The sequence below is a fragment of the Carassius carassius genome, chromosome 19 (assembly GCF_963082965.1).
Source record: "Carassius carassius chromosome 19, fCarCar2.1, whole genome shotgun sequence".
Taxonomy (NCBI): Eukaryota; Metazoa; Chordata; class Actinopteri; order Cypriniformes; family Cyprinidae; genus Carassius; species Carassius carassius.
The window spans coordinates 18,487,524-18,501,395 of record NC_081773.1 but is presented as its reverse complement, the minus strand read 5'-3'; the positions used below and the strand labels follow the sequence as shown (position 1 = coordinate 18,501,395).

Genomic DNA, 13,872 nt, shown 5'->3' with positions numbered 1-13,872 from the left:
TAACAGTTCAGATATCAAGCGAATGGGTCCGTGCATCTTTTGGTCATTTGACTTTCTACTTAAAAAGAAATAAAGATAAATGAGAAACAAATTGATTTTCAAATTGAGCTGGATTTTTCGTATTTTTGTTTATGGGTATAAAATGAGATTATGCTTTAATATTTGTTTGAATGTGTGGGCGGCGCTGAAACGGCCCTTTCATCCTTCTGTATTCTGCGAGCTCAGTTCATCTTCAACAGCAGAGAAGCGGCAGACAGCAGAGCTTATTAATCCTGCCGATTCTTTGCTAGAGATGCTTGCAAGATAAAATAATAATAATAATAATAAATAATATTATATTTTCAGGCTGCTGCATGTAATTGACAAAGCAGACTTGACAACTTTATTCATAAGACGCCATTTGAATTTTACTTTAGCCTGTGATCTACAACGACATGGAATAAAATATACTACAAATTTTTTTCCTACTTAATTTATTCTAGGCCATTCAGAAAAAAAAAATAATGGGAAAAATCCAACCCACATTTATAATAAAATTTATAATAAAATAAGTTTTCCCCATAATTAGTCTGCTTTAAATAGGCTATAGCCTACTTAGAATTATGAACTGAATTCACGAATAGTATGAATATAGTGATGGTGTGTCATTACAGATAATGAGTTCAGAAGGGAAACACTGCACCTCTCTTGGTTTCATATGACTTACATATGCCTAAACATAAAATTATTATTATTACTTTTCTATTTAAATGGCTTATTTTAAAAGTAGACATGTCCAGCTAGACATGGTTCGTCTGATGCATAAACATGGTTAATTTCTGACATTTCAGAAAGAAGTTCATGTAGACTGAGATGGCAGAAAGCACATCGTGTTGAGTTTTGTAAGGTTTTCATGTTATTTAGGGTGTCTTATGACCAAAACTGACGAAGCTGAAGCTCTTTCCTCTGTTATCGGGATGGACAGTGTGGAGAAGTGCAGCAGACTACACTCTACAAGATAAAGCTTACTAGTAATAGTGAATGAAAACATGTTAGGCTACCTGTGAGGTTTTTCTTAAATAGGCATAGAATAAAATTAGTAGGCTAAAAATCAGCATATTTCATGTCGTTGTAGATCATATAGGCCTACAGTAAAATTCAAATGTCATAGAATAAAGTAATTTCTGTTTTGTCAAAAAAAAAAAAATTATATATATATATATATATATATATATTGCAAGCACCACTAGCAAAGAATCGGCAGGATTAATAAGATCTGCTGTCAGCCGCTTCTCTCCTGTTGAAGATGAACTGAGATCTCGTTGCTGCTTGTCGGTGCAGAACAGAACGATGAAAGGGGCGTTTCAGCGCCGCCCACACATTCAAACAAATATTAAAGCATAATCTCATTTTTGACCATAAACAAAAATACGAAAAATCCAGCAAAATTTTCTTTTCCGTTTCTTAAACAAAACGAAAAAACGAAAATCAAACTGTTTCTCATTTATCTTTATTTCTTTTAAAATGGAAAATCTAATGACCAAAAGATACAAGGACCCTAATGCCTATGTAAATGTTTTAAAACGTCAAACTGAGCACAAAAATTGAGAAAACACAAACATACAGAAACACAGAAAAACCACGATAAAGAAGTTTTTTTTTTTTTTCAAAAAGGTGGAAAAGGTGCGACAAGTCCATATTGGGAACTACTATAGATGTGTTTTTGCCTCTACTGTCCATAATTGACCGCCATTGATTTTGCGTTGCCTAGCGGGACTCGTACTTGAGCGACGCTCCCTGCTTTACCAAACGGCAGCTGACTGGATGTTGGAGGACTGAGAGGAGGAGGACTAGCTGTTGCAGTAACAACATCCTGGATATTGGAGCCTGGCGGCGCACACGGCTACAGAGATAAAGGAGGAACCAAGACGTTAGGGAGGCGGTGGTGCGTGGTGGTAATCGCAAATGCCTTAGTGTATAGAAGCACAGACATGAACGTGAACTTGGCAGCTTTCAGGCATTAATTAACTGTGGATTTATGGTCTATGGCGCCGATTGATCCCGAGGCACCGACAAGGTGATGCAGCAGCGGCAAGACGGGATCGGTCCGCTACACGGCTGCCAGCTGAATGCCTTTACTGAGAGGAAACGGCGCAGAATACGTCCAGCGCAGGCCGGCGTGATCTTTCATTAAAACAGGACAGTATGTAGAGAGGATCAGCCAGCAGCTGCTATACCCCCGTGTTTACTTTCATTATTGTATCGGCTCTCAATATCGCTCTCCGGCTCGGGAATCACTGCCACGGCATCAAGCGGATCAGGCCTGGGCTGAAACACCGTGCGCACTTAGCGATATTTACCGTGGAAAGCGCGTAATGTGACGCGAACTTCTATCGTTAACGAGCATAACAAAAGCACCTAGTGCTATATCATTGTGTTTACTATCCGCTCGTCCAGTTTTCTTTATGTTTACTAGGGTTGCGATACAGTTTTCTCTTCTTCTTATCAAACTGCTTTCCCCCATCGACAACATATTTTTGTATCGCTAGTTTAAGATAAATAACACGCCTAACGGAGGTGAGGGTGGACTCGCCATTTACCGTGAAGATAACGACTCGACCCAACCCGCCTTGACACAGAGAAGCGAGGATCATGGATCGGAATTATAAAAAGACCCTCACGGTATGTGCACACATCTGTTTCATCAATATATACAAATACTGCGTGATGTTAAAGTTAAAACCGGCGCTTTGCGCTTGAACCGCTCGGTGAGGCGGTGTAATCAACAGCAAACACTTGTACAGGTGTCACATTGGCATGCTCACCGCTAAAAGTGTCTCCGTGACGAACTGTATGTTTTGGTGCACGTAAATTCACATGCTTTGATATAATGGCATTTTATTTGATTCTAATCTAACGTTACTTGTGTTTAACTAGAGCATTATAGTCCAAACAAGACGTTCAGATAAACAAGATTGAAAATGTTTGGGATCATACCGTATGTTTGAACGTCCCCATGATAAATACCCTCTCTAAATATTTACCATTTGCAAGGCTAAACCAAAGGTCCACGTATTTATTTATGGGTGGTGCAGTACTACGAATAAGGCTATGATTTCTCATTCAATCCCTACAATTAATCACACAAGTGTGCACTAGAGGACTACATGCACAAGCTAGAGTACTGTACTGTAATGTGTCTGAATTTCATTCATACTACCCATGTTCATACTATTTAAACATACTTTCACAAAGTAACCTTCATTTAAAACAACTGTAGCACTTACTAGACAGTATGCAATTTTAGACACAGCTACTGTAATCGCTGGACTCCAGCTCTACATTTTCTATTTTTTGACTTGCTAGTGAAAGAAACCCTATTCAGAGAAGGTGGTGTCAAAATAGCATACTAGTAGTTGCATAGCACTCTTACTCTATTTGCGGTATCTATTGCTATCTTCAAGTGCACATGGGAACGTCAACATTTAGCTTTGGTTTTCTTTGCTTGTCTTTTCATTTAAAAATAAATAAATAAATAAATAAATAAACCTTGGCTATGTGTTCTATACTAGACTAACTGAGACTTGTCATGACGCTTGTATACTGTTGTTGTTCTCTTGTTGACCTGACTGCTTCTATTGTTCTCATTTGTAAGTTGCTTTGGATAAAAGCGTCTGCTAAATGATTAAATGTAAATGTTACATGCCACACATTTAAGATGGAAATAAAACAGTCAAATAACTACACCTTAATGATGTATAACGTCATCTTTCACTTATTTACTGTATGCATGGTGTCACAGCTGAATGCTAAGCAAACCGTGAAAGTTGAGATCATGGATACTGACTATATATTTTCAAAACGACATCTCAACTTAGCAACTTGTTTGTCATCTATACTTGTAGCTTGGAACTCATAATTATGGTATTTCCAACACCACTTGAAAAGCATATATTATATTACAGAAATATTAAACCAGTTTACTTCCAATAACTACTAAAATGATAACAAGACCCAGAGAATCATATAAGAGGGCTGGAGCTCCCTGTTGTATAGTGAAATTTAGACTCATGTCCTTTCTGTTGCCTAACATAAATTGCCATGGAAACTGAAGTTCATTTTTAATGGCAAGCTTCTGTTGAATGCCTCATGATAGTCAGTATCTGAAAATGTCTGTCTTTGTTTTCAGAGCAAGTGGAATCAGTTGTGATCTAGTGGACAACTCCATTTCCAAAAGATAAGCAGACATTCGCAGTCAAGCTCTCATTACCGCAATGAGATAATAGTGTGGCTTACACAAAAACAACCTTGACGCTTATCCCACCATATTCCAGTTCATCGTCAAAATATGACCACGCCGGCTCTATTGCCACTATCGGGACGTAGGATACCTACCCTCTCGCCAGGTGCCTCCTCATTCCCCCATCACAGAGCCACCTTGCGGCTCTCAGAGAAATTCATCCTCCTCCTCATCCTCAGTGCCTTCATCACCTTGTGCTTCGGAGCGTTTTTCTTCCTCCCGGACAATTCCAAACACAAGCGCTTTGACTTTGGTTTGGAGGACGTATTGATACCGCACATCGAGTCGGAGAAGGAGGCCAGGCACAGCAGCAGACAGGTCATACATGGCGTGGGAGCTCATGACGAGCATCGACACAGGTGAGAGCTCGTAGACGGCTTAATCTCCTCAACAACACCATGTGGTTTTATGTTTGTGTCTATAGGTCAGGGGTTCTCAACTCTGGCCCTCGAGGTCCACTTTCCTGCAGATCTCAGCTCCAATCGTGACTAGAGACACCAGAAATAAGCGAATCAAAGTCTAAATTAAAAGCGAAATCAAAAGTCTAAGTTTCTGGCAGTTGAATTTGATCCAATTTGGGGCTGATGGTGCATTCCATTTGTTTTTGGAAGTCAGAATTTCCAAGTTCCCAGTTGGAACTTTTAACTGAAATGCACACCTTAAGTTGGAATTCCGGCAACAACCCTGACTTTAGAATCCAGTATGGCTTCTCAGAGCATCAACAGAAGTGATACAGTAGTAATATATACAATTTCTGTTTGTCTGTCTAAATACACTAAGTGGTGAACACGGTATTGTCAAACCTCTATTATTTGTCTTTACAAAATACTGCTTTTTTATTGAATGGTATTGCTATCAGTGAACACGTCCATCTTGCTTTTCCGACGTGTACTGGAATGTTGTCAACGGTTGTGACCTCATTCGCAGCTTCAACATCCGAGGTAAATGGAACGCAGCAAAAACTCTGCAGGAAGATGGACCTTGAGTGCTAGACTTGAGAAACCTTGGAATATGTTGTATATCATCTTTAGTGTGATGATTTATCTGGAAAACAAAATGTGCTGCTTTCCTATACTGGACTAAATCTTCATCATGGTTTTACAAACAATTTAACTGCATGGTGCTCATTTAATGTTAAGAATGTTACGATTTATTTCCCAAAAACATAAAAGTTTAAATGAATTATTTAAACAGTTTTCCTTTAAGACTTTTATGTTTTCTAATGTTAGAGTATATTTAATAAAACAAAAACAAAAAAAGATCGATCTTGATTTTAATCTGTCAGGAATTAATAGGACCATAAAAAGTGAGTGTAACAAACCATAATGGAGTGCGACCTGAATGTGAGTTGTGAAAATGAGCACTGATGGCTGTTCGTTAACATCATCCAAGAGCCTGTGTGCCCAGATTATGAAATGTCATCTTTCTTTTAATGCTGTAACTCATGTAATTGGAAAGTCGCACACCACTAGGTGTTTCATGACTATTTCATGGAAGAAGAAGAAAACATTTTTTAGGCATAAAAGTCAAAAGCATATCATTAAAAAAAAAAAAAAAAAAGTGTATGTTAACCACAAGGCAGAGAACCTCAGTACTCCTACACATAAACACACACTCCCTTCACAGTTTTCTTAAAAAATAGAAAGAACAGATCGTTATACTTCTCCTTATTCTGAGATGGATGTTTTTATCTTCTTGTTTTGTCCCCCTAGCAATACTACCAAGATTATTAAAGGCTTTTCTTTCACGCCTGAGATGGTTGTAGCCACAGAACTCTCGTTTTCTTTCTTCAGCAGTGGACCACAATCCATTGAGAGTTTAAGTGAACTTCAGTGAAAAAGCGTTTTCTGCTTCTTTGTTGTTACAGGGGCCACTGAGTGTTGTTTCTGCCTTGGCCGTTGAGCTGTGGCTTGTTCTGCCTGTCTTAAGAATCAAGAACCATTCATGCAGCCTTTTATATTTAGAAAAGATTTTAAACCAAGTTGGGTCGGCGCTTCTCTTTTTCATGTAACAAAAATTCATTCAGAGCTTTGATATCATAGGGATTTTTTTTCTTCACTTTATTACAATATGATCCCTTGTCTTGCACTGTTGGAAATATTTGAATTAAAAACAATATTTATATATATATTTTTTTTTCTGTGGTCACCCAAGCTTTCACTGCTTATGGAAATGAGTGGCACATTTTATGTAGCAAATGCTGACTCTGTCTCAGCTAGGCATTAGTGTGACTGAAGACCATCTTGAAATTGCGTCGGCTAGACTGAACTCAGCCTCTTGAAAATGAGCCCGCTGAGCTGATGAAATGCCAACTTGTTTATATTTTAATTTTATTGGTAGCAAGGTAGAGTTGAAGTGCAGTCAGATGTACTGCATAAATAAGTGAGTGTGCAGATGATAGCATTGTTCTTATTGTATAACACAAAAAATGCGGCATGAATTGTTAATTTCATGAATTCATTTTTCAGTTTTGTTGATTTAACTGTTAATTCTAAACATTCAATCATTTGGTTTTGAGCATTTATTTGCACAACAGAGAGTAGTCAAATACGCAAGACCACATGATCAGCCATCAAGTTTTTCCGTGTTCGGGATGAGCAGGTGATCCATCTTCAGCTGTCATTGCTGTGCTGTTTAATGTATGGCATATCTCATCATGACCGTATATATTTAGCTTTGTGTGTTGTCTGCATTGTATTTTGGCCTGGCATTACAGATTTAGTTGCATTTATTTATCATGCTTAGCAAATCCTTGGATGGCATAGTCATATTCCATGCTCCATTTTCCACATCAGTCAAGCGTGATCGTAAAAAATGGGCATTCATGCTCTCATACAAGCATGTTCATATTCCCTGTCCTGTTATCATCATGAACCTTCCATTTAGCTTGACTTTCATTTAGGCACATACAATGGCAGTTTGAAACTGCAGTCATGAGGTATTGTCTCAGATGTCCAATTGGAATCATTTGCATTAGCCCATTAGTGTAATGCAGTAGTCCTTAACCTTTTTGACTAGAAGACACCCCCCATTGTCCACAACAATAGGTCCTATTATTTTCCCAGTTTTGTGATTTACTGAAAAAGATTCAAGATAAAGACTTGTACATACTTGTATTTTGTACATAAAATGTCTATTTTTTTATACCTGTTTTAGAGCTTGTAACTAAAAGGCTTAACTAGAAAAATAAATATTCATAAAATTGTAAAAGAGGGGGTTAAAATAAGATATATGTTGTCTGTATCTGTATTTTTAGTTGTTGGGCTTATTTTAATGCTGGAATATTTCATGTCATCCCGAACCCCTCTGTTGGAAACCAGTGGTATAATGGGAAAAAATACATTTTATTTATGATGCATTATTTCTAGGCTAAATGATCAACAACTGATGTGCAGAAAGGATCTCGGCAATTGAATATTGGAATTTATCAGTAGGCTCAACGCTATTTAGAAGGATAGCCATTTAAGTAGATTGGTGTAAATGTCTGTAAAAAAAAAAATATATTCATGATAATATTGACCAATTAATCAACTGAATTTACAGGGTTAGTTCACCCAAAAATGAAAATTCTGTCATTAATTCCTCATGTCGTTCCAAACCCATAAGACCTCCATGTTCATTGGAATGATGTGAGGGTGAGTAATTAATGACAGAATTTACATTTTAGGTGAACTATCCCTTTAAACAATTACTTTTCATAAAACCTCACTGCACAGAGTCAGTAGACCAATAACCAGCTTTTGACTGAGATACATGCACCTCAGTTGTTTATTTGGGCAGTATTATCATTCTGTGGCTGGATTTTTATATGAAATTAGTATGTTTTAGCATTAGCACCATACGTAACATGGGACCTTTTTTGTACCAGTGAAATCTGAAATCTTGGTTCTTAACCAGGTTTTCTCTCATCCTAACTAGACTTTATTTCCCTATTGCTGCTTGCCTTTGGCTTTTCACTTGGGTCTGTGAGACCGTTTTAACATTGTTTTGTGAAAGTATGTATTGTGCTTTACAAATAAGTTGAACTGAATCTTCAGATAAATCCCCTTGATTTCATGAATAGAACAGTGTGTTCTGTTTGTGTACAGACATTACAAGTTGGCCACTGCATCATCATTCCAGAAAATCTATGTAATGCTCCATCTGTAGTTGGCTAAACTGTAAGTCAGACTTGGTAAATCCAAAAAAGCAAAGTCATGTTTGTGAATTATGAATAATGCTTATTGAACCTGCAGCCCATCTGCTTTCACTCATGACCCAAAGAGCTCATCCTGGCCATGAGCTCAGAAGCCAAACACAAGCTCTCTGTCTGATTTGCCTCTTACACCCGGGGGCACTGTGGTCTGCGCTAGCCCATGTCCTATTATCCCTGTCAGTGCGCCATGCTAGGGCAGCCTATACCCTTGTTTACCTGGGTCTGCTCATTGTTGGTTTTATTGGTCCACCAGTGTTATTAGTACCAGACTGGCAGTTATTCTTTGGTGCTTGGCATTTATTTTCTGTCTTTGGTGCTGTTTAAACTGGTGTAACTCAAACATTTGTTTAGAAAAGTACACATCTGTGATTTCATTGAATTGTTGTCGTTTTATTGTTTGGATGTGGGTGTTACAAAAAGTAATTTCCTGTGTGTGTGTGTGTGTGTGTGTGTGTGTGCGAATGACAAAACCTGTTGAAATAATCATTTATGTAAGCATATATGATTATGTTTGAAATAGTTAAGATATTTGAATGCTTTTGAAAGAATATTGAAAGTCTGTTATGCTCACCAAGGCTGCACTTATGATCAAAAATACATTGAAAACAGTAATACTGTGAAATATTAGAATATTACATATATAAATTAGATTAATTATATGTGCATTAAATTAAATTGTAAATCTAATGTAAATATAAATATTTTTTCAGAACTGATCCAATACCGAAGATTCTGAGTACCGATCCAATCCGATACCAGCACAGTATTCTTTTTGAATCAATGTAGAATTACTATACATCTCTGACCTGATCATCACCTTTTTGCGTTAAACACAATCTGCTACATATAGACAACTTCATTTTAATGAAAAATAACAATAATAATGAAAAAATATATAATCATAATCTATGACAAAAATACTATTATTAAATAGGTTAGTGGATAATTCTGCAGCAAAAGATACTCTTTATTCTAGAAAAATCACGGGCGCACAATTTTATAATGTCTAGTGAATAGGGGTGTAACGATACGCGTATTCGTATTGAACCGTTCGGTACGAGGCTTTCGGTTCGGTACGCGGTACGCATTATGAACCGAACGGTTCGTTGAACTAATTAATTATATTTGGAAAATAAAAAAAAATTGTGAAATATAATGATATGCGTTCAACAAGGTAGCCCAATAACCCAATCAACGTAACAGGCAACGCCCCTGACACCCCTGAAGAAGAAAAAAACGCCTACTTATGTTTATGTTAGGCTACTCAGTCAGGCGCTCGCTCACTCAGTACGCGCTGAAGGCTCGTCGCAACATGGCCAATGCGTTTAACAGACCAGAAATAGAAGATCCTCCAATAACCAACAGGTCTGGTGTTTGGGTGCACTTTGGATTCCCTGTAAGCTATAATGGTGATGGCAAGAGAGTGGTGGATAAAAAAATCAACGATATGTCTCATCTAGGGTACACCAGCGGGAATTTAAAAAAAAAAAAAAAAAAAACACCAGCGGGAATACTTGAAACATGTCAACTCATTTACGCCGACATCACCTTAGTGTGTCAGTATCTGGGAAAAGACGGAAAAAAGGAGAACCATACATGAAACAAACTATCCCCGCAGCATTTAGACAGACATTTTCAACGGATTCAAACAAGGCAAAAGACATCACCACGGCGATTGGTAAGGCTACATTTACGTTATAGCCGCGGATATGAGACCTTACTATTTACCATTCATTCTATCATCACCATTATAGCTTACAGGGAATCCAAAGTGCACCCAAACACCAGACCTGTTGGTTATTGGAGGATCTTCTATTTCTGGTCTGTTAAACGCATTAGCCATTTTGCAACGAGCCTTCAGCGCGTACTGAGTGAGCGAGCGCCTTACTCTGTAGTGGAAAACGTAGGTTTTAAGAACCTGCTTAATGTAATTGAGCCCCGTTACAATATTCCTTCACGAGCCCATTTCAGACAGACCATAATTCCTGCTTTGTTCCAAAAGACATAAGCCCTATAGAGAACCAATTGAGTAAAAACACACTCAATATAAAGTTATAGAGTTCCATATAAAAAGTTACATCTTTGTATTTGTTCATAACTACTACAATAATATAACATTTTCATTTTTTTTTTTTATAAGGAGCTGTTTTTGGTTTATACAGTAGATTGCTAAGAAAACACCATAGAAGATGGGTAAAGAATAGCTCCATCATGTAAAAAATACTTTGTTAGTTTTAATAAATAAAACATTTTTTAAAAATCAAGGAAATTTATCTGCCATTTTTTTCTTTTTGCTGTATCTAAAACGTACCAAACCAAATGTTACACACTGCTCTTTGTATTGTTGTAAAATACATTAATGTAAAAACAAGTATATGCGTTTATATAGAAATATAAAAGACATTTCTTTTAAATGTATAGTACAGTAATAAAGGCAGCAACATATGATAGATAGGACAGAACAAGAAAGATATTATAATACTAAAGGCACTAATATAAAGCGTCACAGAGCACTTATGCGCATCCCGTGCTCAGAATGATGAGCTTGAAACAAGCTGCGCAGCCCTCCAAATCCACATAGAGAAGTTAGTACAACACACGTGTTGCTTGGATCGTGTTCATCTCCAGTTCTCTCTTCACAGCAGTTCAGTCAGTGTACTGTTTCAGTAAATGATTTACTCTGGGATATTGATTAATTTCCAATCCGAGAGAGTGCCAGCCATGTTAAAAAAAATTGAATAACTTAAGTAATTAGTGGATTAATGCTTACTGGAGACGTGAAACGTTTCAAACGATTCAGTCCGATTTGGTGAACTGGTTTAAATGGTTCATTAAGAAGAACCGGTTAAATCAAATGATTCGTTCACGAACCGGACATCACTGGTACAAAGGGAAGAGATATTGATACGTACTGTATTAAATCAGTGCATTAGTTTAATGAGCCTTTTCTTTGCTGAATGGAGGATGACAGACAGCCGCAGCGGAAAGAAGAGTTTATGTGAACTTGAATTGAATGACTTCAATATTAATCTGTACCTCACATGGAACTATGGAACAGCTTCAGAACACTTAAAATATCTGCACGAAAACATTTTGGTGCTTTTATAATGTTTTTGTGCTTTTTCGTGGAGCTCAACAATAACACAGAATAGTATACGCACAATATCGGATTTGGATCGGTCTCGTCTGACCGATACCTGATCCACAGAAAATGTCAGTATCGGAGCCGATACCGATCCTGAGGATTGGAACGATGCATCCCTAGCTAAAACGCATCTCTTCCATCTTTATTTTACCAACTAACTCTATATTCTAATTCTATTCTAAAAAAAAAAAACATCCCCCTTTTATACATGCACTCAATTTATATACTAAAAACTAAAGCTTCTCTAATCTTTTTGTGTTATCTATTTGTTATCTTTTTTATTTATTAGATAATTAACAAAAGTTAAAAAGGCTTCTAAGACTTGCTTGCTCTGTCCTTTCTAGAGCTGCAACTAACGATTATTTTTTCTGTGGACTACTCTAACGATTATTTTTATTACAATAAATAATTAATCTAATGTTCTTTTTTGATTAGCTAATGAATCCTTTGGATAACTTTACCAAAAAATATAAGTACAACTTCTAATATAATATTTCAACCTTTATTCATTTTCAACCAATGTGGTTGAAGTTTTTACAGTATACAAAAATAAAGAGGCAAAGAAAATTTTTACTATGGTAAATATGAGGTTACGATAGCGTTTATAATTAAACCACAGTAGCCACAAATTTACAGTTGTTTGAGATGTCATGAAATGTTCTTTAGCATCACAAACCATAAAATGTAGTCAGGGTTCTGCTATGGTTTAGCATGGTTTCCAGAGATCTGGAGCTGATTAGGGGGAAGCTCGGTGGTTTGTGACTGTTGTCTCGTGGTGTGCTGTGTTTTAAGGGGCGGTCGCTTCCATCAACTTTTCAGAATGCTGCAAACGCACCGCGGGTCATGTGACAAAAACTAAATAATCAGCTTCATCCTTTCCCGTAACAACGTTGAAAGCTCAGGTAAGTTGAGGGAACAGCTGATCATAGTTGTATATGGATTGCCATTTTGAAATAAATTTAGGAGCAGAGCTAGTGCAAGCAATTTTTAGTGCTGCAAATCCATTTATCCTTTGCTGGAATTTCCGCGTCTTCATGGAGAGAGCACGTCATGGTTGCTTAGCAACGGCAGACGCCCCAGGGGCGCAGCTGCCCGAGCGCTTTGGAAAGAAGGAGAAAGCGGCGCGACTAGCATTTTACACGCGTTTTTAGGCGTGATATGTGAACGTTCCTAACGCGTGTTCAAAGCCCACGCCAACACAGACTTACTTTATTTTTTATTTTATCCTTACATCAGCCGCTAAGGGTGACCATACCAATAACTTGTAATCTTTACATGAATATCAGAATCATGCAATGAGCAAGTCTGCGTTTATTAGACACTTAATAATATCACATCAGTTTGTGCTTTTAGAATCGCTGAATCTGCTGTGGTCGTTCCATCACATCTGCAGCAGAGACCTGAACCAGGAAGTTGGTCACCAGATCACACGCTAACCAGTTTAACCGTGACACCGGAGAGCGGTGCTCGTGCATCGCATTTGTGCTGCCGTGGTACACCATATCGGTTTTTGCAAAGGGAACAAAGGACCATTTTATTTGGCATCTGTTTAAAGTATTCCCATACTTTTGATAACAGTGGTCTCTGTTTTTGTGATAGAATGCAACTTTCTCCATTCCCAGTATCCCATTACGCGAGATATAAACAGTGTGACGCGTCATTGCAGCACTAATCCTTTCCTATTCTATCTTTTTATTTTTCGTTTTCTTTTTATTTATTATGATTTAAAAAACCTTGCTACATGTACTGCATTAAGCCAACTATAGCATTTGCATATCATTGATCTTTTGCTGATATTGATTGCTTCCATTGTCCTCATTTGTAAGTCGCTTTGAATAAAAGCGTCTGCTAAATTACTAAATGTAAAATGTAATGTAAATATAAATTTAAATTTCTGCTTGAATATTTAGTAAAAAGTAATTTATTCCTGTGATGGCAAAGCTTTCAAAATATTCAGGAGCCATTACTCTAGTCTTCAGTGTCACATAATCCTTCAAAAGTCATTCTGATATGCTGACTTATAATTATATTTGTAAATCTGTCAGTGCAGTGGCCATTTTCTTCTTTTTTTGAGATATCAGATGGGATGCCAGCAGGCATGCATGAACCACCAACTGTTATTATACCCATAAAGTTGGCAAAAGGTCTGAATCCATAATGAGGGGGCATCAGGCAGATTTGTGCACAGTGGATAGCTATGATATCCAGCAAAGTTCAACAGAAATGAGAAGCATTGTGGAAATATCCACTCTA

The 13,872-nt window shown here is 37.3% G+C and overlaps 1 protein-coding gene across 2 annotated transcripts in view; it reads left to right on the top strand.

Annotated features, from left to right (window-relative positions):
- Positions 1–13,872, top strand: part of LOC132095288 (mannosyl-oligosaccharide 1,2-alpha-mannosidase IB-like) — a 100,583-nt gene that overhangs the window by 1,932 nt on the left and 84,779 nt on the right. The window contains exons 1-2 of one of the 2 annotated variants that reach the window (XM_059500126.1): positions 1,800–2,661; positions 4,169–4,638. In XM_059500126.1, the coding sequence (XP_059356109.1) occupies positions 4,328–4,638 (311 nt within the window). In that variant the 5' untranslated portion in view covers positions 1,800–2,661; positions 4,169–4,327. Of the gene's footprint in view, positions 1–1,799; positions 2,662–4,168; positions 4,639–13,872 lie in introns of those variants that run through there. The other variant, XM_059500127.1, reaches the window with a different exon arrangement.